Source organism: Octopus sinensis, linkage group LG10 (genome assembly GCF_006345805.1).
Source record: "Octopus sinensis linkage group LG10, ASM634580v1, whole genome shotgun sequence".
Taxonomy (NCBI): domain Eukaryota; kingdom Metazoa; phylum Mollusca; class Cephalopoda; order Octopoda; family Octopodidae; genus Octopus; species Octopus sinensis.
Window position 1 is genome coordinate 16916504 of NC_043006.1, and position 26503 is coordinate 16943006.

Consider the following 26503-nt stretch of genomic DNA (forward strand, 5'->3'; position numbering starts at 1 on the left):
CCGAGACCTTTGGAAATACGCTGTGCTTCAGAAGACCCGGCAAGCCAAGCGAGACCATAACCTCGTGGCTTATGCCAGGGATGTAACCAGCCCACTTATGCGTACCTTTCCTTCATTGGATACTTAACTCTGCTTGCGAAGACCTGTTGAGGTAAGTGAAATCGAAATCAATTTCGATGACTGGCATACGTGCTAGTGGAGCACTAAGAGCACCATACGAGCATGATCTTTACCTGCATCACCTTATTGGTACTTGTGCCAGTGGCACATGAAAAAACATTCAAGTGAGGTCGTTGCCATTGTCGGACTGGCTCCTGTGCAGGTGGCACATAAAAAACACCATTTGAGCGTGGCCATTGCCAGTACCGCCTGACTGGCCCTCGTGCCAGTGGCACGTAAAAGCACCCACTACACTATCAGAGTAGTTGGTGTTAGGAAGAGCAGCCAGCAGTAGAAACTCTGCCAGATCAAGATTGGAGTCTGGTGCAATGGGTAAAATGTCGTCATTTTATATTTTTTATTTCATGCATGTGCATAGTTTGGTTTTGTCAACTGGGCACTGTCTGAGAAAAACAGCACTATGACGCAACTCACTGACCCAGAAATTTGCAAATGACATGCTGTACTGCTTGGCATTTGCACCGGAAGCTCCAATATAAATATTTCAGTGTTTGGGTGTCAATCTGAGGACAGTGCAATACAAGGACATGCACTGAGAGTGATAAAAATCAAACATCCAGTCAACATCAAGGTGTTTGGAGTGATCAAAAGTGAGGGCGACATTATGCCTTTATCTTCCCACATGGCCTCAGGCTCAACACGGCAGCCTACATCAAGTGCCTTGAGGAGGTAGTGCTACCCTATGTTAAGAGGGTGGCTGCCGGAAGACCCTATATCTGGTAACAGGACTCTGCACCGTGCCACACAAGCAGGAGAACCCAGTCATGGCTGTCAGACAATTTTTGTGACCACATCACCCCCAACATCTGGCGATCTAACTCATCAGGCAGCAACCTGCTTGATTATTATGTGTGGGCACAGTTGAGTAAAAGACCAACAAAACTCCATGTAACACCGAAGATGAACTGAAGGCAAAGATCAAAGATTATGGGTAAACAAGGAGACCATCCAGAAGAGTTGCAGAAGATTCCAAAACTGTCTGGAGGCTATGGCAATTTTATTAAATAAATTTACTCGTTAGTATTTCAAGATATTTTTATGTAATTTTGGAAAATATACCTGTTAAAATGAAATGTCAGTGTTATTTCCATTTTTGCATAATTTAGACAACAGGTTATTCACCACACCCTGTGTGTATATAAATAAATATATATAATATATACTAGGTATTGAACAGGTATTTCCTTGGCTTAAACCAATCCCTTCATGAGGTTAACACAAACTGAAAATGTACTTCCATTACCTAGGTGATCAAGTCAGTAGAGAGGGCTGATGCTCTGAGAGTGTAACCTGCTGGTGACAAAGAGCCTTTTGCTCAGAGGAAAAGGTAGACTGTATGACACATGTGCAAACAGCCATGCTACATGGCAGTGAAACATGGGCCGTGACTGCTGAGGACATGTGTAAACCTGCAAGGAATGAAGCTAGTATGCTCTGCTGGATGTGTAATATCAGTATGCATATATGACAGTGTAAGTGCCCTCAGAGAAAAGTTGGACATAAGAAGCATCACATGTGGTGTGCAAGAGAGATGACTACACTGGTATGGTCATGTGTTGCATATGGATGAGGACAGCTGTGTGAAAAAGTGTCACACCCTAGCAGTAGAAGGAACCTGTGGAAGAGGTAGACCCAGGAAGACCTGGGATGAGGTAGTGAAGCACAACCATTGAACGTTGGGCCTCACAGAGGCGATGACAAGTGACTGAGACTTTGAAGTTATGCTGTACTTGAGAAGACCTGACAAGCCAAGTGAGACCGTAACTGTGGCCTATGCCAGTGCAGCATCACTGGCCCATTTAAAAGTACCCTTCAATCATTGGGCAATAAACTGCGCTTGCGAAGACCTGTTGAGTCAAGTGAAGTCATTGTCGTGGCCAATGCCAGTACAGCCTGATCGGCACCTGTGCTGATGGCACATAAAAAGCACCATTCAATAAGGTCGATGCCAGTGCCACCTGACTGGCTCCCATGCTGGTGACATGTAAAATGTACCGTTTAAGCGGGGTCATTGCCAGTGCTGCCTGACTGGCTCCCATGCCAGTGGCACGTAAAAAGCACCATTCAAGTGTGGTCAATGCCAGTACTGCCTGACCGGACCCCATGCAAGTGGTACATAAAAAGCACACCCACTACACTCTCAAAGTGGTTGGTGTTACGAAGGGCATCCAGCTGTAGAAACTTTGCCAGATCAGATTGGAGCCTGGTGCAGTCTTCTGGCTTGCCAGACCTCAGTCAAACCATCCAACCCATGCCAGCATGAAAAGTGGACATCAAACGATGACAATGATGGTATACATATTTATATATATACACTTGCGTCGGAAATTAATTAGCACTTCTCAAATTTCTACATTTTCTTACATTTTCTTAATTTAATTAACTTATTATCAGAAATGAACTCGTTTTTAATCAAAAATTTATTAAAACATATCCCAGCACACCACATAATTGTTATTAATCGTGAAATTTAGTCAATATCTTGTTGCTCCTCCTTTGGCAGCAATGACAGCTGCTACGCGGGTTGGCATGCTGTCTATGAGTGCCTGCAGGTACTGTGCAGGGATGGCCCCTCATGCAGCAAGAAGTGCCCTAAACAGCTCGTGTCGGTTCCTGTATTGCTGCACATTCAAATCCCTACCCAATCGACTCCAGAGGTTCTCAATAGGGTTCAGGTCAGGTGACTGGCCAGCACGTACTCCTCGCCACCAAAGAGGTATCCCGTACTATCTCAACGTACTTTGCTGCGTTGATGTTGTCTTCGACGGCATAGAGCCGCCCAACACCACTGTAGCTGAACGCCCCTCACACCATCAGACCACCCCCACCATGCTTCATGGTGAGCAAATCAAGGGTGCTAATTAATTTCTGACGGTAGTGTATATATATATTATATTGTATGTATGTACACACTCATACAACTATATCAAAATAATATTGAAAAAGACATGTATTAATGGAAAGGATAATGAAGAGAGATGGACGAACCCATTTCGTCAGCCATGTTTTTGCCTAGAATCACCTACAACTTTGGTAATGGAAAACATGAGATCATTCATCTGAAGAGCACCAGAAGAGAAAACAACAAAACAAACACAAGTTTCCAAATGAAACATAGTGGACAAATGGAAACAAAAATATACAGACCACAAACAATAATGGTGTCTTTGAACTCGAGAAAGAGACGAAGAGGATGCTAGTGTAGAGAAAAAGTAAGAGGAAGGTGTGGTGGGAATCAGTAGGAGTAGGCTGCATGAGAGAATGTGCGAGAGAGAAGCAAAAGGACACAAGAAAGTGTAAGTCATACTGAGAAATATATGTTACATATATAAACATATCATCATCTTCATTTACCACCTCTTTCCTCATGCTAGCATGGGTTGGATAGTTCAAATGAACAGATAAACCAGAGAGCTAAGCCAAGTTCAAATATCTGCTTTGGCATGGTTTCTACAGCTAGATGCCCTTCCTAATGCCAACCACTTCATGGAGTATGCATACATTTGTTATTTAATATATTCGTTATATAATACATCATTATTATAAATATATGTATTATATAACTTGTTATATATTCTTTTATTCGTTTCGGTCAACTGACTGCGGCTATGCTGGAGCACTACCTTTAGTCGAACAAATTGACCCTAGGACTTATTCTTTGTAAGCCTAATACTTATTCTATCGGTCTCTTTTGCTGAACTGCTAAGTTACAGGGACATAAACACACAAGCGATGTTGCAGGGACAAACACATACACACGACAGGCTTCTTTAAGTTTCCATCTACCAAATCCACTCACAAGGCTTTGGTCAGACCAAGGTTATAGAAGACACTTGCTCAAGGTGCCACGGAGTGGGACTGAATCCGGAACCATGTGGTTGGTAAGCAAGCTACTTAACATACAGCCACTCCTGCGCCTATATATTTATTATATAAATATACAATAAATATATATCATATTTAATATATATAACTATTTTTATGTAATTATATATAAAATAGTAAAAATATGTGATAAACGCCTATTAAGTAAATATACAATAAACAAATGTGTGTATCTGCATACATAAAATACATTCAATAAAATCGTTATATATAAAAGTGCATTGCCAAACGCTATATTTATGATATCGTGTTAGTACTAGGATTATATAATTATATACATATATTACATAACCAAAATTCTTCACATATTTCACAAGGATATTTATACAATGTAAAACAGATATATGTTATCTAAATTAAATTTATAGGAATCAAATTGGTATTATATAGGTTGAAATTGTAATATATCAGTGAAATCTATATATCAATCTATGAAATCTATATAATATATAAACACCTACACGGCCAATATCGTTAGCGATGGGATACACTACACTGATTTGTCAGTGCTAGCATCACTTGGTAATATCATAACCAGCTGATCTCTCAGAGTGTTGCATTTTTGTAGTGAATATGTAATGACGTTGGAAAGACTAGAACGTAATCGGATGACATATGCAAATTCATGGTTAGTGGCGGTTTAATGTACTTCAAAAGAAACATTGAAGTCAGTCTGAGAAGGAGTAAGATGGGTCAATGCCCTTATAAACATCCTTAGAAGTGGTGAGGAGCGACTGAGTGAAATTAATGCAATTAAATGTTGAGTCTGAGGAGTTGCAGGAGATTGGAATTACAGTTATAAAACAAATATTGCTTAAATACCCAAATGAAATTAAATTTAGAACATGAGATATATTTCCCAGTCCTGTGAGAATAGTGCATGAAAACTGATAAGATATTGTATTTATAAACTTCTTTTAGAAAATCAAAAGACATGACATTTATCACATCAACAAAAATGAAAATTCTATCAATAGTTCAAGTTGTAAAGATTTAGCCCCAAACAAGTTTAAAAGCTGTACGAGTTGATGGATGGATGGATGGATGGACACACTTATATATAGAAAAAATAGCAACAGCCTATTTAATTATATGAAAAACAAGACAAGTTCAACAGTTGAGAAAACCAAAAACCATCAATAGGCATCGAAGACATTATTTGCAAACTATTTCGATATCTAAAAAAATAGTTGTAATAGTAATAAATCGCATTCTTCAATTGTAAATAAAGCGAGAAATGATGAAGAAAGCTAATAGACTGATGTCATTTCATAGAAAAAAAAATCTACCATGAGGTAATTGGAATAATGGTGATAATTTCTTATGCAGACTAAAAATACACCTTTACACTTTCGTGGGACATATCGTGTGTGAAATACAAGCTGAAGAATACTCAGCAAGCCTGGAAATGAGCCATATGTAAAAACAAATTTTGGGGAAAGGTATTTAAAAATGTAATTAAAGAAAAACAACTGACACAATAAATTATAAATACGCAACAATAATAAGTAATTAATGTGTTAAAAAACAATGTCATTAAAAGAAAAACAGTGAAAAACTACAAGGTATTCTAGAAATATGTAGCATCTCGAAAAAACTAACGAATGCAGTAGAAAGTTCTTCGCATAAAATACTTTGGATTTCCACCTGAAACCACGTATTGTAACAACGCCTTGAGAAAGGCATGAGCATCACTACACCACATCTGTTTTAATTTGTGATGTCATGTTCTTGTTGTTGCTGTAAGCGGACTTGTAATTAAAAACTCTTACACAGCTAATTGCACTCGTGTAAATATTTATGACCAGCCATTCGAGTTTGTTTTAAATGTTGGAAGTTTTTTTGCAAAATTCACAATGAATATTCGCTTCGGAAAGAATACGTACGATTAAATAAGCTGTATGGCTAAGTAATAGAACTGCGATACATCAATGACATATGCACGAACATTATATACTAAACTAATCCTGTTTGTATGGGGGGGAAAGGGCTAAATAATCAACGCGACAGATTTCTTTTTTAATATTATTAAAGAACTAAATTTGGTCATGTTAAAGAGAAATTATCCCAAGTATTGCAGATGAATTCCAAATAACAATTCAGTAAAGCTTAACGTCAGGGGACAATGGTTAAAAAGGGACGGTGACGCTATTAGACATTTCGGCCTTAAGTGAGTTTTAAACAATCAGAATTTAAAAAAATACAAACGATGAAACAGAAATAATTAAGTAAAAAGTGGTAAAACAGAAAAAAAGCAAAGCAAAAGAAGCAAGCATTATCTCACCTTGCACTCTGGAACGACCGATTCTTTGCCGTCTGGATGCCATGCTACACGAACAGTACCCCGCCGTACACAGTCGCAAAATTGATCTGGATCGTTCTGTTCTTCATCACTGCTGACATACTCCGAATTTTCCAGTACCAGCCCGTATACACAGCCTTTATCGGTTACCATACACACTTCATCTTCGTCGAATATATTGCAGGCAGCCATACCTGTGACAGGGAATTGTGGGAGCGACCTGCGCCGGAAGTAATAATAGCGATAGTCGTCGTAGCATTAGAAGAGAATGCACATGGCATGGTTGGTGTCTGTGGTAATTTAGTGAGAACAACAATGCAGAGCTAGCGCAGTAATAACAACGCCAGTTTTCCAGCGATCGGTTCACCACTTAAAAGAAACTTAACTATTGCAATCTATCAACCTATCTACCGTTATATATATATATGAATTTAGTCGAGAACCTTCTTTTTTTTGCCCTCGTTAGATTCTTTAATTGATGTGGTTTGAAAACATTTTACGTCATTAAACACATTTTAAATTAAAATAGTACAAGCCAAGTAGCCTTCCAGTTTTACGCAATTCAGCTGATGCATCACTAAATTTTATACATATATATGTGTGTGTGTATGTATAAATATATATACATATATATATGTGTATGTGTGTAAATAAATAAATATATATGTACATATATATATATATATATATATATATATATATATATATATATATACATAAATAAATATATGTACATATAAATATATATATATATGTACATATAAATATACATATACATGTAAATATATGTGTGTATGTGTGTGTAAATAAATAAATAAATATATATGTACATATATATATATATACACACATAAATAAATATATATATATGTACATATAAATATATGTGTGTACATATAAATATATATATATATATCTAAATATATATCAAAAAAATTTTTTACATATATACATGCTGATATATGACCTACGTTGGACTCCTTATTCGCATAATCACAGAACCTGGAACTTAACTATAGTCTGTCCATAGCACTTATTCGGCATTATCTGACACCTTTGGGTCTTATATATATATGTGTGTGTGTGTGTATATTATTCACCAAATTCCACATATCAGAGGAGGCTCTCAATAATAACAGTTTAGCAAAATTGCCACAAATTTGAGTTGAAACTGATAAAAGAAACAATAAATAAATAAAAGAAAAATCTATACATCTTAAATTTGTTTATGGGAAACGTTTGAATATGCAAATAAAGCTCCTATTCCATTATGCCGGCTACAGTCTAATGATGATGACTAGTGAACCAACTTTTTGGTAGACTTTATAAGATTTAAACTCAGAACCTAGAACAGCAGTTCTGAACTACTTGTTGCCTATGGACCCCTTTGATTCCAATTTTGTACTTTACTGGACCCTAATAGATATTTGATACTTAAAAAGGTCCTATTATATTTTTATAATTAGATATTATCAGAGATTGTATAATAAAAAGTGCTGAAATATTTTGCGTATTGTAGAAATATAACCAATTTATTGCACATAAAATTTAACAGCAAAATTTTATGTGAACCCCCAAGGGCCATGAGGATTCCCAAGGGCCATGACGACTCCCAAGGGTCATGTAGACCCCCAAGGGCCATGTGTAACCCCAAGGGCCATGTGGACCCCAATTGAGAACTACTAACCTAGAAGAACAAAAGTAGATAACATGTTTAGTTTCAAAGCTGGAACCATTGTTTTGCTCTTTCTCCAAGTACTTGCTTTTAACCCTTTAGCAATCAGATTACTCTGTCAAATACAATACATACTCATTCACATTGATATGAATTAATCCTGCATTATCTTTGTAATTTTGAAATTTCAATGGCGTGATTGCTTATGTTTTAAATGACATTTTTAGGTAGAGGTGAGAGGTCAGATTTGCCTATTATAACATAAAACAGGGAGAAAATTTTGAGCCGGATATGGCTGGTTTAAACGCTAAAAGGTTAAGAAACTATAAATAACATTTAAATATATTCCTGAATTCTCCTGGTCTTGGTTTTTTTTTTTCTCCCATACATACATGCATGCATATGTACAAACATACACATTTACTGTTCCCTTTTCCATGATTGCATGGTTCAGATGGAATTTATTGGGGCAGATTTTTTTTATGACCAGATGTCCTTCCTGCTACCAACACTCTCATGTTTCCAATCAAAATATTTCTTCATGACCAGACATGTTTTCATGGAAGACTGGAAATGAGAGACACCACTCATATAACAGTGACACTCATTTACAACTTACTTACTTACTACTTGTGGCGACATTCACCCTGGGTGGGTTGAGTTGGCTTCTACTCATGGAAGAAGTTTCGTGGGAACATGTGGATTTCACAAGCGGTCCCCAACAATCCCGCATGTAGAGACATCCTGTTTGCCACAGATTGTTCGCAGATGCAGGGACAGAACGACCGAGGAGCCGCCGGTTGCCGAAAAAGACACTCCGAGGATTTTCACCAGAAAATGTTACTGCTCTTTGTTTGACATCTTACAATAGTTGGTATTAGGGCCACAACCTGGCAGACGAATTCATCATCATCATTTAATGTCCATTTTCCGTGCTAGTACGGATTGGACGGTTCAACTGGGTTCTGGGAAGCCAGGAGGCTGCACCAGGCTCCAGTTTGATCTGGCAGTGTTTCTACAGCTGGATGCCCTTCATAACGCCAACCACTCCGTGAGTGTAGTGGGTGCTTTTTACGTGCCACCGGCACAGGTGTCAGGGGAGGCTAGCAGCAGCCATGATCGGTTGGTGCTTTTTACGTGCCACTAGCACAGAAGCCAGTCAAGGCAGCACTGGTATCGGCCACATTCGGATAGTGCTTTTTACGTGTCATAGCCTTTTATATTCTAGGTTCTGAGTTCAAATTCTGCTAAGGTTGACTTGGTTGACTTTCATCATTCCAGAATTGATAAAATTAATACTACACAGAGACTGGAGTGAATTTAATCAACAATATTCAAACTGTGCTAATATTACAAACTAATATCTAATAATATAGATTTATATTTTATAATATATAAGATCATATAACTATAAGTTTAAATTTATTATATAGAAATTTTAATTTATTTTGTATATTTTATTAATATAGTGACTTTACCATAACACTACTCAAGATAACTTTGTACTTCATCCTCCAAGGGTTAATGAAAAAAGTACCAATTACGCACTTGATGTCAATACAGTAGACCATACCACCCCACGTCATCAAATTTGTAGCCTTTTGTCTTTATCAGAAATGAATATATATATTATATGTGGATTGGCACATTTGGCAGGATGACAAACAAAATGCCTTACAGGATTTAGTTGCTGTCTTTAACACATTAACCACCACTTGTACCATCAGTATTTCATTGTTTAACCTCACACAACAGCCAGTAATAGGCCATGGTGGTTAATGTATTAAAACCCAAAAGATAATTCTATGTGACAGACCATGGGACCTATCATTGTTTACACCAACAGGGCCATGATCAAGCACAAGAGCAATTTTTCTAAAATAAAGACCCCTTTCGGTCATGAATGACCATAGAATTGCACCTAGAAAGTTACCCTCCAAGGTACAACTCCGGGCAAGGTTGTTTACGGAAGACCAGCAGTCACCCATGCATACTGGCTTCCCCTCTCCATGCCACCAGTGTTGTCCAAGGGAAAGGCCAATACAGCTTGGAATCAGTGACATTGCAACTCATCTCTACACCTGAGTGAACTAGAGCAACATGAAACAAAGTGTCTTGCTCAAGAACACAACACACAGCCCAGTCCAGGAATCAAACTCACTAACTCACGATTGAGAGCCCAACTCTCTAACCACTGAGCCATGTGCCTTCACAATAGAATAGGTTTAGTTATTTGAATCAATTCTAGTAGCTTACTCATACTTATTTATATTGACCCAACTCTGAATGAGACAGGTGAGATTATCCTAACTGCTATGTATAGTATGAGATGTTGTTGCATTTTGTATATACCATTCTGTTGCGTACAGAATGAGGAATTCTCCCATTCTTTTCATAACATTCTCTTATGTACAGAATAATTATCTCGTGGCCTATGCCAGGGGCATAACCAGCCTACATATGTGTACCCTTTCTTTCTTTGAACACTAAAACTCTGCTTGCGAAGACCTGTGCAAGTGAAATCAAAATCAAAATTAAATTCAATAACTGGCATCCGTTCTAGCAGGGTGCAAAGAGCACCATACAAGTGTGATCATTGACAGAGCGGCTAACCGGCTTCAGTGCCAGTGGCACTTAAAAGGCACCATTCGAGTGTGATCGTTACCAGCGTCACCTTACTGGCACTCAAGCCCCATGCTAGTAGGGTATTAAGAGCACCACCCGAGCATGATCGTTGCCAGAGCAGCTATCTGACCTCCATGCCAGTGGCATGTAAAAGACACCATTCGAGCGTGATCGTTACCAGCATCGCCTTACTGGCACCTGTGCCGGTGGCATGTGTAAAAGATTCAAGCGAGGTCGTTGCCAGTACCGCCTGACTGGCCCCATGCCGGTGGCACATAAAAGCACCCACTACACTCTCGGAGTGGTTGGCGTTAGGAAGGGCATCCAGCTGCAGAAACTATGCCAGATCAAGATTGAAGCCTGGTGCAGCCATCTGGTTCGCCAGCCTTCAGTCATACGTCCAACCCATGCTAGCATGGAAAGTGGACGTTAAACAATGATGATGAATTATGTACAGTATGGTTAAAATACTCATTCTCTCATTCTGTACACAACATTATATAGAGAATGAAGTGTATAATAGACAACAACAATAGGATAGTAGAATGCTATGCAAAGAATGAGAGAACACTTCATTCTGTACATAACATTCTCTTGTGTACAGAAGGCGGTGTGTAACTTTAACAACAATAATTAATAAAAAAAATCAACAGCTAGCAATTTTCTGTCTCAACATATTAACTAACCTTAAAGCTTGTACATACTTTTTTTAAATAGGACAGTAATCAATAAAACAAAAGACACTTTGAAAGGCTTATGAAATTGTCAAGATTTAACTAATACACGAGGATTAGAATGCACGAGTCACAGCTGGCTGAATGGATAGAACAAAAATTGACTAATTGATTGATTGAATGTTTCCATAGCTTCCAAAACAATCATCAAAGAATGTTCTTGATGTGTTTGAGTAGCTATTTTTTCCCCTTGTAGACAGCATGTGTTTTATGAATGGAATCAGCAAGAATGAAATGACTGTGGAGAAAAGATGCAACTATGAAGGTTTCAATCAGAAGTCCAGCACTTTGTCAACTTATTCTGCTACTACTTCCTTGACAAGCATAACTCACAATTAAGTTTTCTTACTAATTATGACAGCACCAAGTTTACTATCTATCTTTCAAGCAGTAAGCATCCTTGGATATTCCCACCACTGTCATTCTCTTTAAGTTTCCATGTAATTAAGTGTTCATTCATTAACAGGGAGAGAGAGAGGCAGGAGGCAGGCAGAAACAGTAAAGGATGGGACAAAATATGTTGACATGTTTCTTTCGGCTTTATATTCTGAAATCAAATTCCAAGGTCAACTCTGCCGTTCATCCTTTTGGGGTTGATAAAATAAGTACTAGTTAAGCATTGGGGTTGATATTATTAACTACCTCCACCCACCTCTCCCATCAAATTTCAGGGCTTTATACCAATAATAAAGACATATTAAAGATATACAGCCAAAATTGCAAAGATAATCTGGAACTCAACTGAGGAAAGAAAACTCCGAATGACCTGTCCTTGTTTTCTTTGTATCGTTTATCTGGATGTTTTGTTGTCCCTTTCTTGTATCGTTTATCTGGATGTTTTGCGCTCTAGTTCCATTTTGTATTCCCATGCTAGCCACTTGATATGATCAGTATTTTAAATAACAATCTTATCCTTATTTATATAAATTTATATATATATATATATATATATATATATACTAGCAGCATAGCCCGGCGTTGCCCAGATATGTAAGAGCCCCTAGTAGGCAACAACTAATCCCAATCTAGTCCTTTCCCTCTAGAGAACGAAGGCGCATGTGTAGGTTGCAATGTCTTCTCTTCACTCGAATACTTCTGTGTATACGATATTCCTAGCTGTCCCTTTGGGTGATAAAAAGGTTGAGTTGTGTCCCCTAGACAGAAAATGTGTTGCATATAAAAAGCTTAGATTCTCGACCACATGTCGAATTTATCAATTTTTTTCAGAACTGGGGGAACTTTTCAAAATTTTCGCTGCGTTAGTTTTGAATTATGACATTGGGCTATATGTGTGTCAAGTTTCATCAGAATCGGTTGAAAGCCGTGGTCAGGGTGAGGGTACAACCTGACAGACACACAGACAGACAAACTGCCGTTTATATAGATAGATATATATATATATATATATATATATATATATATATTATATATATATACTAGCAGCATAGCCCGGCGTTGCCCAGATATGTAAGAGCCCCTAGTAGGCAACAACTAATCCCAATCTAGTCCTTTCCCTCTAGAGAACGAAGGCGCATGTGTAGGTTGCAATGTCTTCTCTTCACTCGAATACTTCTGTGTATACGATATTCCTAGCTGTCCCTTTGGGTGATAAAAAGGTTGAGTTGTGTCCCCTAGACAGAAAATGTGTTGCATATAAAAAGCTTAGATTCTCGACCACATGTCGAATTTATCAATTTTTTTCAGAACTGGGGGAACTTTTCAAAATTTTCGCTGCGTTAGTTTTGAATTATGACATTGGGCTATATGTGTGTCAAGTTTCATCAGAATCGGTTGAAAGCCGTGGTCAGGGTGAGGGTACAACCTGACAGACACACAGACAGACAAACTGCCGTTTATATAGATAGATATATATATATAATATATATATATATATATATATATATATACCTCAGTTATTTAGCTCTAACAGTGCTAAACAGTCACTAATGAGATTTGATAACACCAAAATATAACACGAGTTTCTAACAACTGCATTCCTGAACATAATTAATCATTATGTTAATAATTGTTCTGCTTACTTCAGGTGAGATATTAATTAATTAAAATTTCTTATCTCACTACATTAAGCAGGTTAGTATCCACTTTCCTATTTATAACTCTCAATAACTTTGTTTTCATTTAAGAAATCCTTAACAGACAAGGCCAAATTCTTGATAAACTAAATTTCATCTTCCAGTTCTTTAATTTAAACAACCCACTAAACTTTCTATATTCATTCTGAGTAATCTAGGGCCAAGATTTCAGTTACTACATTGGATAACAGTGACATCTATTTTCTTCCCATTGTCTTAATATGGTGAGTACTCCCTCTGATTAAAGGTTAGTTGTTAGCTTGATTTCTACTTCCTTGGTCTTTCATCTCTTGATATTGTTGCAGGGGCGACATAGTAACATAGAACATGTCATGCACATTTAAAATCCAGCAGAGCATAACCCTTTCCAGATCTAAACGCAGTTAATTTTTTCCAACGAGAAAGAAGTAGACCCTCAACTCCCACCCCCAGCACTGGACTAGGGTGCATTAATTATCAACCCTAAAAGAATAGAAAGCAAAGTTGACCATGGCAGGATTTGAACTCAGCACTCAATAAGATGGAATGAATATTGCAAGCCTTTCTATCTCATATTCTAATGACTCTATCAACTTGGCCAACTAATAGGGTTTCTATTAAAAAACAAAAATGTTCACATTCTTTGCAACCTTCAATAATTGTAGGATCTTTTCGGTTTGAACGGCAGTTTTTAACATAATTTCTAGGTAACTAAAAAATTTTAAACTTCATATACTGGTAGAATGTGTTTATAAAACATCTTTTTCTCTTGGCTTTATTGAGAAAATTCTATAGTTTGTAAGATAGTTTGTTGTTTTTTTTCTTCAATTTCTGCAATTTCAATCAATCAATGACATGTATTGAGGTAAAAAACATTCTGTGCCATATGAATATGTCCCTCGTTTAAGAAACAGATTGGGTTTATTTACATTTGTGAAGAAAAAGAGATACCCTTCCTCCTACCCCTAACCCTAAAACAGATTGAAATGCAATAGATCGATACTAGGGTCATAATTATGGGTGACAATTTCATATGACATCGCTAGAAAAAACTGCCGTTCAAACCGAAAAGATCCTAATTGTATTTATGCGCTCATATTCTCTACTGTATATTTTTTGAATGTGTATATTCAATGTAACCAACAATCTTCTGTAAACGTTTGAAAGGGTAAAAAATTTAAAGGTAGTTATCAACAACATCAAACTCTCTCCTAACTTTCACACCAGTACTTTATTTGACACAACGTCAAAACAGACTGTGTTCAAAGAGTGTATTATGCATTTGGTTTTGGATAAATGAACTGAGCAAGAATAGAGTTAAATTACCTGATTAATCCAAGAAGAAATGGTTCCTTGCTGAAAAATAAAAGGAGAGACACTGAGAAAGCATATTAGGTTTTGAAGTCCTCTGTAAATAAGTATGTGGCGATAGTTTGGGGAAAATGTTGCCTGAAAAAATTATTTTCAATTGTGACTATTGGAAATTACTAACTTTACTGATTGCTGTTGATGTGTTTAGCCCAAAGTTAGCTCTAAGTAGACCTATATCAAAAGGCATTCCAAACATGATCATCCTGTCTTTTTTTTATTTTTCAGACACAGTGATATGTACAGGCATGGTCATGTATTGAAGAAGTTCATTTCCCAACCACAAAATTTCAGAGTTCAGTCACACTGCATAGGACCTTGGGCAAGTGTTTTCTACAATAGCTCTGAGCTGGCCAAAGCCTTGTGAGTAGATTTGGTAGATAGAAATTGAATGAAGCCCATTGTGTATATCTAGGTGTGTCTACATTTGTGTCTATGTTACTGCTTCCTTGCTTTGACATTGTGTAATACTCATAAATACGTGTCACTGTCACACAAGCAGTGTCCTTGATTTCCAATCTTCCATGAAAAAGTCTGATCAAGAGGAAATATTACCTTATGTGGTGTTAGCGGTGTTATGGGCTGTGATGAGCTATGTGGTATTGGTGGAGAGGATGACTGATGAGGTGGGTGGAAGTAAGGCTTGCAGGGGCCGGTGGAAGAATGAAAGGGGCATGCGTGGGCAGGAAGCATGTGTGGTCAGCAAGCACATGTGGTCAGTTCCAGCACAGACAGCAGAGTGACAAGACATGTTGAATTCGTGAGAGTGACCGCTGATTTTGCCGAGGTAAGGCCTTTTGTATTTCTTTCTCCCATTGCTTCTTTTTCTGTTGTCCTTTTCCTCCATCACACTACACCTTACTTGGAAGTTAGGTGATGTTTGATGACAGAAAGGGAATTTGGCCATAGAAAATTCACCTTAACAAACTCCATCCAATTCAATCAGGCAAGGAAAAGTGAACATTAAAATGATGATGATGTATTAACTCTGGTGATCCATTTATCATGCTGAATTCTTAAAATTTTTAATTGCTAAACTCATATTAAAAACACCATAAATCTGTTTAATGAATAAAATGGAGATATAGGTGCAGGTGTGGCAAGAAAGTTGCTTACCAACCACATGGTTCTAGGTTCAATCCCACAACATGGCACATAGGGTAAGTGTCTTTCACTACAGTCTTTCACTCTTTGAGTTTTTTTTTTTTTTGGAGGACTGAGATTTTTTTATACCTATTTGTTTTTGTTGTTGTTGTTGTTGTTGTTGTTTTTTTACGAGGAGGTGGAAAGGTTATCGTGCCTTGCTTTGGTAGAGAATTTAATACGAATAAATTTGTCCTACAAAAACCTTCTGGATACATTTGTTAGACAGAACCTGGAAGAACCCTGTCGTATGTGAGTGTGTGTGTGTGTGTGTGTGTGTGCGGTGTGTGTGAGTGAGTGTGTATGTGAGTTTGTGTCTTTCTGTTGTGGTATTGCATGATACTTGTAAAAGACACTTACTGTTATAGAAGCAGCAGTATCATTTATTTCCAATACACAGCATGAACATGTTTGGCCACAGAGAAATATCCCAACTTGGTTGGAAACAGGTGAGGGTTGGCCAAAGAAAGGGCATCTGGCCGTAGAAAATTTACCTCAAAGAAACTTCATCCAACCCATGCAAGTATGGAAAAGTGGATGATGATGATGATGATAAACCATCAAATATAATTTGGTGCAGAAGCATTTCTCTTTGTGCCACAACTATAATGTAATGTTTCCAATCACATTTGAAAATGATGACCACTTGACATTTTGCAATTCCCAACGAGTAAAAATTAACTTTCATCTCTTTTTCTTCAATTCCATTATTCTTTTATGATTTAAAGAAAACATTGTGAAACGCTTCAACAGATTTAATAAGATTAAATAGCAGTTCAATATTTTATAATTCTTGCTTTTGGACATTTGTGGTGAATAAATGTGTTCCATAAACAAACAACCCAGAAGGAATTAAATAAAAACTTCAAGTCTTTGAGCGAGGTGGGAGAGAGAGAGAGAGGGAGCAATGCACTCCACAATTTCATAAACAAGAGTGAAAAATGAAAGAAAAAATGTTTTTTAATGAAGATAAGGTTTATCATGAATGGGAAATGAAACAAAATTATTACAAAATGGCAGGGACTGTTAATTGTTGTTGTGGCCGATGCCAGCACTGCCTCGACTGGCTTCCGTGTCGGTGGCACGTAAAAAGCACTATCCGAATCGTGGCCGATGCCAGCGCCGCCTCGACTGGCTTCCGTGCAGGTGGCACGTAAAAAGCACTATCCGAATCGTGGCCGAAGCCAGTGCTGCCTCGACTGGTTTCCGTGCAGGTGGCACGTAAAATGCACCAATCCGACCGTGGCCGATGCCAGCCTCGCCTGGCTCCAGTGCAGGTGGCACGTAAAAAGCACCCACTACACTCACGGAGTGGTTGGCGTTAGGAAGGGCATCCAGCTGTAGAAACATTGCCAGATAAGACCGGAGCCTGGGGCAGCCTTCTGGCTTCCCAGATCCCCGGTCGAACCGTCCAACCCATGCTAGCATGGAGAACGGACGTTAAACGATGATGATGATGATGCCAACAACAATGCTGATGACTACGACGATTGCAACAACAGCAATGATGATGACAATGATCAGGTGGATTAACCTCACATCAAGTCAACCATAAATCAAGCAGACCTATGGTCAACAGCTTTCCAGCCATGATCATTTTGTCTCATTTTCCAGACATAATATATTTTGAACAACATCAATATAATCAATGTGCACTACCCTGTTTAAGTGAGTAGGATACAATCTGGCTGATATTTGGCTGCTATTTCTAGCAAGTCGAGTGACCATGTAGAGGCTTCCTCACTGGCTTACATCAGAAGATGATGATGTTGGTGATATTCCAATGGCATTTCTATGCAGTTTCTTTCCTTCTCAAGTCAAATTCTGAACTGGTTGTGACAAAATCATGTTCAGTTCATGGCATTCAGATCACGGACCAAGAGAATTCAAACTCACCATTCTAAACAAAATGAAACTTATAAATTTTACACTGCTACTGCTGATTACAACCACAAGCCTCTCCCTCTCCATCCACGTGGCATCTATCTATATCTAGATAGACAGCACCAGCGAGAATTAAGTACCTTGGCTATGTGCATAGCAATACAAACTGAAACTCTCTTCTGTTTATCTACTGCTCAAATTGAGATAGCCATAGGTGGCTTGTAATGGTAGTAGTGGCGGTGGTGGTTGTAGTTTTTGTTGTTGTTGTTGTTGTCATTGCTGAGAAATCCAGGCCACCACCTCTTATGAGGCAGAAACTGTAATATAGTATTTAAGGTGAACATGTAATTACATTTTAGGACTGTGTGTATTTGATTGCCATTTGAAAAGTGGCAGAGGAAAATTTAGTCGTTACCTCATAAACTACAGCTGTTGCTGTTTTGATCCTAGCTAGCTCTACCTAAGTAGACTTATGATCAACAGCATCTCAGCTATGAGAAAAAAATCCTGGTTTCCCACACACACTTTTTTATTTTTACTTTTTTATGGTATCATATGTTTAGGATATTTAAGGCGGTGAGCTGGCAGAAACGTTAGCACGCCGGGCGAAATGCTTAGTGGTATTTCTTCTGCCGCTACGTTCTGAGTTCAAATTCCGCCGAGGTCGACTTTGCCTTTCATCCTTTCAGAGTTGATTAAATAAGTACCAGTTACGCACTGGGGTCGATGTAATCGGCAGAAATGTTAGCACGCCGGGCGAAATGCTTAGAGGTATTTCGTCTGCCGCTACGTTCTGAGTTCAAATTCTGCTGAGGTCAACTTTGCCTTTCATCCTTTCGGAGTTGATTAAATAAGTACCAGTTACGCACTGGGGTCGATGTAATCGGCAGAAATGTTAGCATGCCGGGTAAATGCTTAGCAGTATTTCGTCTGCTGCTACGTTCTGAGTTCAAATTCCGCCGAGGTCGACTTTGCCTTTCATCCTTTCGGAGTTGATTAAATAAGTACCAGTTACGCACTGGGGTCGATGTAATCGGCAGAAATGTTAGCATGCCGGGTAAATGCTTAGCAGTATTTCGTCTGCTGCTACGTTCTGAGTTCAAATTCCGCCGAGGTCGACTTTGCCTTTCATCCTTTCGGAGTTGATTAAATAAGTACCAGTTACGCACTGGGGTCGATGTAATCGGCAGAAATGTTAGCACGCCGGGCGAAATGCTTAGCGGTATTTTGTCTGCCGCTACATTCTGAGTTCAAATTCTGCTGAGGTCGACTTTGCCTTTCATCCTTTCGGGGTTGATTAAATAAGTACCAGTTACGCACTGGGATCGATATAATCGACTTAATCCATTTGTCTGTCCTGGCTTGTCCCTTCTGTGTTTAGCCCCTTGTGGGTAGTAAAGAAATAGGTATCATATGTTTAGGAGCATGTTATTTAATATGTCCTTATTTTAATGACACCTACTGTCAACTATATGAGCTGAGGGACACTTGGTTGCTGTTTCTCACAAATTGACAACCACATAGAGGTACTTTTGTTGGTTTGTCTTTGTAGGCTGTTATTAGTATTGATGATGATGTAATGATGCAGAGCAGGATGATGGTTGTTGTGTTGGGTCTGGGCAGATATGTTGCACACAAATTTAGTTTTCTCTTTAATTTTAATTAGAAAATTGACTCACTCCGAGATCCTTTGCTCGTCTTTTTCCTTGAATAACTTGTCCGGTTACATCTTACTGTACGGATACTGTAAAGGACACAAAACAGATACATAAATATATATACTAATAATATATAGATAATAAAATTATAAACATCCCTAACAGCCATATTTGATGTGATGTTAGCTGTGAATTTAGTTGTGATAAATACACGAAGAATAAATCTACATAAGGATATGTTTTTAGCCTTATGCATACAGGAATATACCTTCTTCAAAATCCGCTTTTGTTTCCATAAGGAATATTCCACAACATGAGATATATTGTACACTGGTAAATCTGATTCCATATTGGTCCCTATCCATGACAAAGTTAATTGTTTCATTAAAATTGATACTGCATCTAAAGTGAAGAACTCCTAAATCACATCTTAACCCTTTTGTTACCAACCCGGCTGAAACCGGCTCTGGTTCTGAGTACTAATGTCTTGTTTTCATAAGTTTTAAATTAAAATCTTCCACCAAACCTTAGTCACAATTTATGTTCCTAACACTAGCTGAATGATAAATAAGTTATTTTACCAAATTCTTTGTTATATTTAAAGTAATTGAAAGAAACACAGAGCACCTCAAAATAAATACAGTAACGAAAGGGTTAAATATCAGCTTTATGAAACCACTTCCTCTAAAAGCTCATATAAACAAATCATTTACACCTTAAAATTAAAACAGTAATTTAATATAAGTAGCTTTGGACACCAAATAAAGTATAAATGTATTTCTGTAGACCATAGACATGTGTAAATATAAAATAATGATGTAAGAGTCACACCTTTATTAAAACTAATTAGCATTTAGCATTTGTCCCCTAATATTACCCAATATTGGTGAAGAATACTCATTGCAAATTGAAATTTTATCTTTTTTCTTTTTTTTTTGCTGCATTATTACAAATCTGAGAGCTATAAATCTGGATACTGGCAACATTTACAGTTTTGTATTTAGTAAAGATTTTAAATCAATATCATGAATGATATAAGCAGCTCCTACCACTTTCTGCAATAGCTTACTATGAATATATGAAAAATAGTTACCAGCAAAGGTTCTTTATTTGATGAAAAAAAATGAAGAGATAATTATATTGTAAACAAGCAAATAGAAAGTTTTTATGTCTTATTTGTAAAGATTTGGTCTGGTTCCAGTCAATTCTTGAACATTGTTATTACATGACTAAGCACAAAGAATTTTTTTAAACTTGCTAGATTTTACATTTAGACATTTTTTTTTTTTTCCATTTACTTATTTCAGTCCTTACTGCAGCCTTGCTGGGACACCACCTTCAAGGATTTAAATCAAATGAATTGACCTCAGGATTTATATTTTTCAAAAAAACACCATTCGAGCGTGATCGTTACCAGCATCGCCTTACTGACACCCGTGCCGGTGGCATGTGTAAAAGATTCGAAGCAGGTCGTTGCCAGTGCCGCCTGACTGGCCCTGTGACCGTGGCACATAAAAGCACCCACTACACTCTCGGAGTGGTTGGCATCCAGGAAAGGCATCCAGCTGTAAAAATTCTGTCAGATCAAGATTGGAGCCTGGTGCAGCCTCCTGGTTCGCCAGCCCTCCATCAAAATCGTCCAACCCATGCTAGCATGGAAAGCAGACGTTAAACGATGATGATCTCATTTACCAAACTCCTAAGTTACAAAGATGTAATCAAACCAATGCCAGTTGTCAAGCAGTGGTGGGGGTACAAACAACACACACACACAAGTAGCTTAAATTCTGCATTATTTTGAAGGATTTTTTGCATTTTGCGTTAATGCAGGCATGTAAATAATTTATTTATTATTACATGTAATAAAATACATTATTTACCTGTTTTTAAGTTACAAAACAATTTGTCATGATTGAAAGAAACATGGAGCATCTCAAAATAAATACAGTAACAAAAGGGTTAAAGGAACAAATTGGGCTCTGATTTGGTTATTTGGTCAATATTAAAACATAAATTAGAATCATTAGTGGAGTATATGGTGCATAATGTTTCAAACTTTTGGATCAGATTAAAATGCAGTTTTGAGATTTACAAACTCATGAGCACAAGCTACCAGACTATGAAGAAGCAGAAATCCTTTTGATCAGATGCTAGAAGAAACTTCCAATTCCTTGCTTCTCGGTTAATTATTATTTAGGACAATATTTTGATATCCAAATGTAACCCCTTAGCATTCAGATCTCTCAGTCAAATGTAATATTTATTCACATTGTTTTGAATTAATCATGCACATTCTTGTACATTTGAGATTTCGATGATGTGATTGCTTATTTTTAGAATGGCATTTGTAAGGTAGGTGTGTGAGGCTGAATCTGGCCAGTTTAAATGCTATTGGGTTAAGTGTTTATATATTTTGAAATTATTTAAATTGAAAGGATGAAAAAAAAATCATTCCCTTTAAAATTGCTGGCTTTGTGCCTAAATCAGAAACCATTATTATTACAAAGGCAGAGAGCAGTTGATTGATGGAATCATTAAAGTTTCAGACAAAAAAAAACCTTGTGGTATTTGTTCCACAAAAATACCTTGTAGTATATGTTCCAGCTTTTCACATTCTGAGTTCAAATCCTGCTGGAGGTCACTTATGCCTTTCATCCTTCCAGAATCAATAAAGTGAAAGTTTACTTGACTCATCCCTCATACTCAAATTACTGGCCTTATACCTATACATCATCATCATCATCATCGTTTAACGTCCGTTCTCCATGCTAGCATGGGTTGGACGGTTCGACCGGGGATCTGGGAAGCCAGAAGGCTGCACCAGGCTCCGGTCTTATCTGGCAATGTTTCTACAGCTGGATGCCCTTCCTAACGCCAACCACTCCGCGAGTGTAGTGGGTGCTTTTTACGTGCCCCCTGCACTGGAGCCAGGCAAGGCTGGCATCGGCCACGGTCGCATTGGTGCATTTTACGTGCCACCTGCACGGAAACCAGTCGAGGCGGCACTGGCTTCGGCCACGATTCGGATGGTGCTTTTTACGTGTCTCCAGTAAAAAGCACATATAATAAATTATCACAAGGGTAATGGATGGCTGAATTGGTTGATATCAAACAAAATGCATTGCCCTATTTATTCTTTTACTTGTTTCAGTCATTTGACTGTGGCCATGCTGGAGCACCGCCTTTAGTCGAGCAAATCGACCCCAGGACTTATTCTTTGTAAGCCTAGTACTTATTATGTCAGTCTTTTTTGCTGAACCACTAAGTTACGGGGACGTAACGCACCAGCATCGTTGTCAAGTGATGTTGGGGGACAAACAACATATACACACACACACATATATATATACACATATATACAATGGGCTTCTTTCGGTTTCCGTCTACCAAATCCACTCACAAGGCTTTGGTCGACCCGAGGCTATAGTAGAAGACACTTGCCCAAGGTGCCACACAGTAGGACTGAACCCGGAACTATGTGGTTGGTAAGCAAGTTACTTGCCATACAGCCTTATGTCCTAAGTTGAAATTCTACCTTAAATTGATTTCTGAGGTGGACAAAATTAGCAGCAATCAAGTACTAAGGTTGATTTACCAATTGTTCAGTTTCTGAAATTTGCGGCTGGCATCTATGTTGGAAATCATTTTTACTGTGACTAAAGACAGTTCATTAGCAAAACTGGTAGACAAAATGCTTTGCAGTATTTGGCCAGACCACTCTTTATGCTCTGAATTACATACAGGTCACATACAGACATATGAACATATTTATATACACAAAACATACAAATTCACATACACAATGGCTGGTACGACTGGAAACATACATGCACACATATACATTCATGTCCACATAGATGCACACATATACATTCATGTCCACATACATGCACACATATACATTCATGTCCACATAGATGCACACATATACATTCATGTCCACATACATGCACAGATATACACCCTACATACATACATGCATGAAAACATGTACAAACATACATACTTACACGCATACATATATGTTCATCTACTTGATGTTGAAACTCTAATGAATAACCTCGTGCCTGGGTTGGAAACCAATTCTTTAGAATTTAAAAAAAAAAACACAGAACATAAATATAAATTTGATTCCATCAAATGACATTGATTTTAGATTTTAATTCAATATTTCAGCATGCCATCCTCTCTTTGCCTTGCTTGCTTGAACCCAGATAACTGATTCACTTTTCTTTCTCTTTAGGCAATTCAACAATCATTACCATCAAATATTGATTTCTTTCCTAAGCACAAAGGATGCAGATAACCAAGCTGATACAATCAACCAAGTGGTCAACAGTTCCTACCTTGTCATTGAAACTGCACTGGGCATGTGACTAAGACATTCTAGTAAGTTGTAAGTAAAGAGGCATTTCAGGACAGGAACAACTAACCAATATAAACAGTGGAAGCATAGTAAATTTGATGAATGTTTCCTCAGTTTGTTGGGCTGGCTTCAACTCTTTTTGTAGATATAACTGAGAGAGAAATGATCTTTGACAGTTTGATTTGTTCATAGCATACCACCACAAGGTGGTATCAAAATGTTCCCAAACTAGTTCTGTAGCACACCAACAGATGGCAGCACACAGTTGCATGCACAGTGAGGGATAGCAGTAACCTTCATGAGGCAGTGTGCAAAGTGACATTGCTGTGTTTACTTTACAAGTCATGAAATTTGTGTTTTTGTGATCAGTTTATACTGTAATCTGTGATTTTGTCATTGACAGGATGAAAGAACCAACATGAAATTTTGCATTAAAGTTGGGAAGTCTGCTACAGAGACATTGAGCATACTTCGACAATCTTACAGTGACAAGGTAATGGGTTTTATGCAATGTTTCAAGTGATATGAGTGCTTCAAAAGAGGAAGAACATCCCTGGAAGACAATGACCAATCTGGAAGACCTGTCACAAGCGTCACCCCTGGAAATTTGGTATTATGCATTGAGAATTCGTCACCCATTGCCAGACTGCCACTTGAGAGTTCTACTGTAACATTTTGAAGCATTTGAGGGAGAACATCTGGCAAAAGCAACCTGATCTGTGGAGTGCGAAGAATTGGATTCTTCACAACAACAATGCACCGTCACTGAACTCTCCTCACTCATGAATTTCTTGCCAAAAACAACATGGTATTGCTCCCAGACCTGCCCTACTTGCCAGATTTACCACCTACAGATTTCTATCTCATCCCAAGATGAAAATGCAGCTCAGAGGTCGCCATTTTAACACCATTGTCGAGATCCAGAGCAAATCACAGAAGGTCCTCGACTTGCTAACAAAAACGACTTTCAGGCCAGATTCCAAAAGTGGCAGGAACACTGGGACCAGTATATTGCTGTGCAAGGTGACTATTTCAAAGGAGATGATGTTAAAACTTCGGTAAATAATTTATTGTGTCTGGGGAGAGTCATTTTCTTTTTGTGCCTTATTATGTAACACACTCACCGGTAAAATTTCCATGTTTTTCTTATTTTTATTTTCCTAAAATTTTCGTTGTGTCTTGCAACCTTTTCAATTGTTTTGACTCTTAGGTAAATAAGTTATTTTTTATTAAACATAACTAGTCTGGGAACTTTTTGATACCCCTTGTATATTGTTTGTACAATGCTCACACAGGTACAACACCTTAAATTCACAAGATATGATAAATGGCACATTGCTACATTTATGTATCTCCTATCAATATTAACATCAACAATAAGATGATGAGCTGGTAGAATTGTTAACATGCCGGTCTAAATGCTTAGTGGCATTTTATCCATCCCTACATTCTGACCTCAAATTCTACCAAGGTCGATTTCGCCTTTCATCCTTTCAGAGTTGATAAAATAAGCACCAGTTAAGCACTGGAGTCAATGTAATGGACTTACATTCTCCCTCAAAATTACTGGCTTTGTGCCAAAATTTGAAACCAGTATTAACATAAGCAATAAAGTAAAATGTTTTCAACTGATAATAAAAAAACCTGATTCTGCAAATCTAGCATAGAACTTGCAGTTTTGCTATTTCTGTTGTTACATTACATGTGAAAACTGGTTGATAATTGTTTAATCCCCAGATCAGCTAGCCCTGAATGAGCATTCAGCCCTGATTCTTACATAGATGCTCATATGTGCAAAGAGATAAGAGAAGTCAAAAAGCTGCTACAAGGAAATGTAGCAGATTCAGCTACTCATAACCTAATCATTATGCATTATAAAATGCATTATAGGCACAGGTATGGCTTGTGGTAAGAAAAGCTTACTTCACAATCTTGTAGTTTCAAGTTTGGTCCACTGCTTGACATCTTGGGGAAGTGTCTTCTTTTATACACCTGGACCAACCAAAGCACCGTAAGTAGATTTGTGTGTACGAAGGTATGTATTAGCATTATGTATATATGTATGTATGTATAAAATCATAATTATCTTTTAATAGCTATGTTCCAAGATGATGATGATGATGATCGTTAATGATGATGGCAATATATATATGTGTGAGCACATGCATGTATGATGATTGTAAATAAGCATCTATTTCTTTACTACCCACAAGGGGCTAAACACAGAAGGGACAAACAAGTACAGACAAACGGATTAAGTCGATTACATCGACTCCAGTGTGTAACTGGTACTTATTTAATCGACCCCGAAAGGATGAAAGACAAAGTCGACCTCGGCGGAATTTGAACTCAGAACGTAGCGGCAGACGAAATACTGCTAAGCATTTCACCCGGCGTGCTAACGTTTCTGCCAAAGCATCACCATCATACAAGCAATGTCATTCATGTCCAGTCTTTCATGAGAAACACGCCTGACAATGAGGAAATATTAGCTTGCTTGGAAGCAGGAAAGTCTGCTTCAACAAATTCTGTCTGACCCATGCGAGTGTGGAAAAGTGGACATTAAAACAATGATGATGATGATGATGATGACAACGACAATGACAACACT

General features: G+C 37.8%; 1 protein-coding gene across 1 annotated transcript in view; it reads right to left on the bottom strand.

Annotated features, from left to right (window-relative positions):
* The window catches only part of LOC115216425 ((E3-independent) E2 ubiquitin-conjugating enzyme UBE2O), a 134821-nt gene that overhangs the window by 89595 nt on the left and 18723 nt on the right, over nucleotides 1–26503 (bottom strand). Inside the window, exons 2-4 of the mRNA XM_029785753.2 lie at nucleotides 19548–19612; nucleotides 14800–14829; nucleotides 6350–6587 (exon numbers count right to left, since the gene is read on the bottom strand). Coding sequence (XP_029641613.1) covers nucleotides 6350–6559 — 210 coding nt within the window. The 5' untranslated portion in view covers nucleotides 6560–6587; nucleotides 14800–14829; nucleotides 19548–19612. The remainder of the gene's footprint in view (nucleotides 1–6349; nucleotides 6588–14799; nucleotides 14830–19547; nucleotides 19613–26503) is intronic.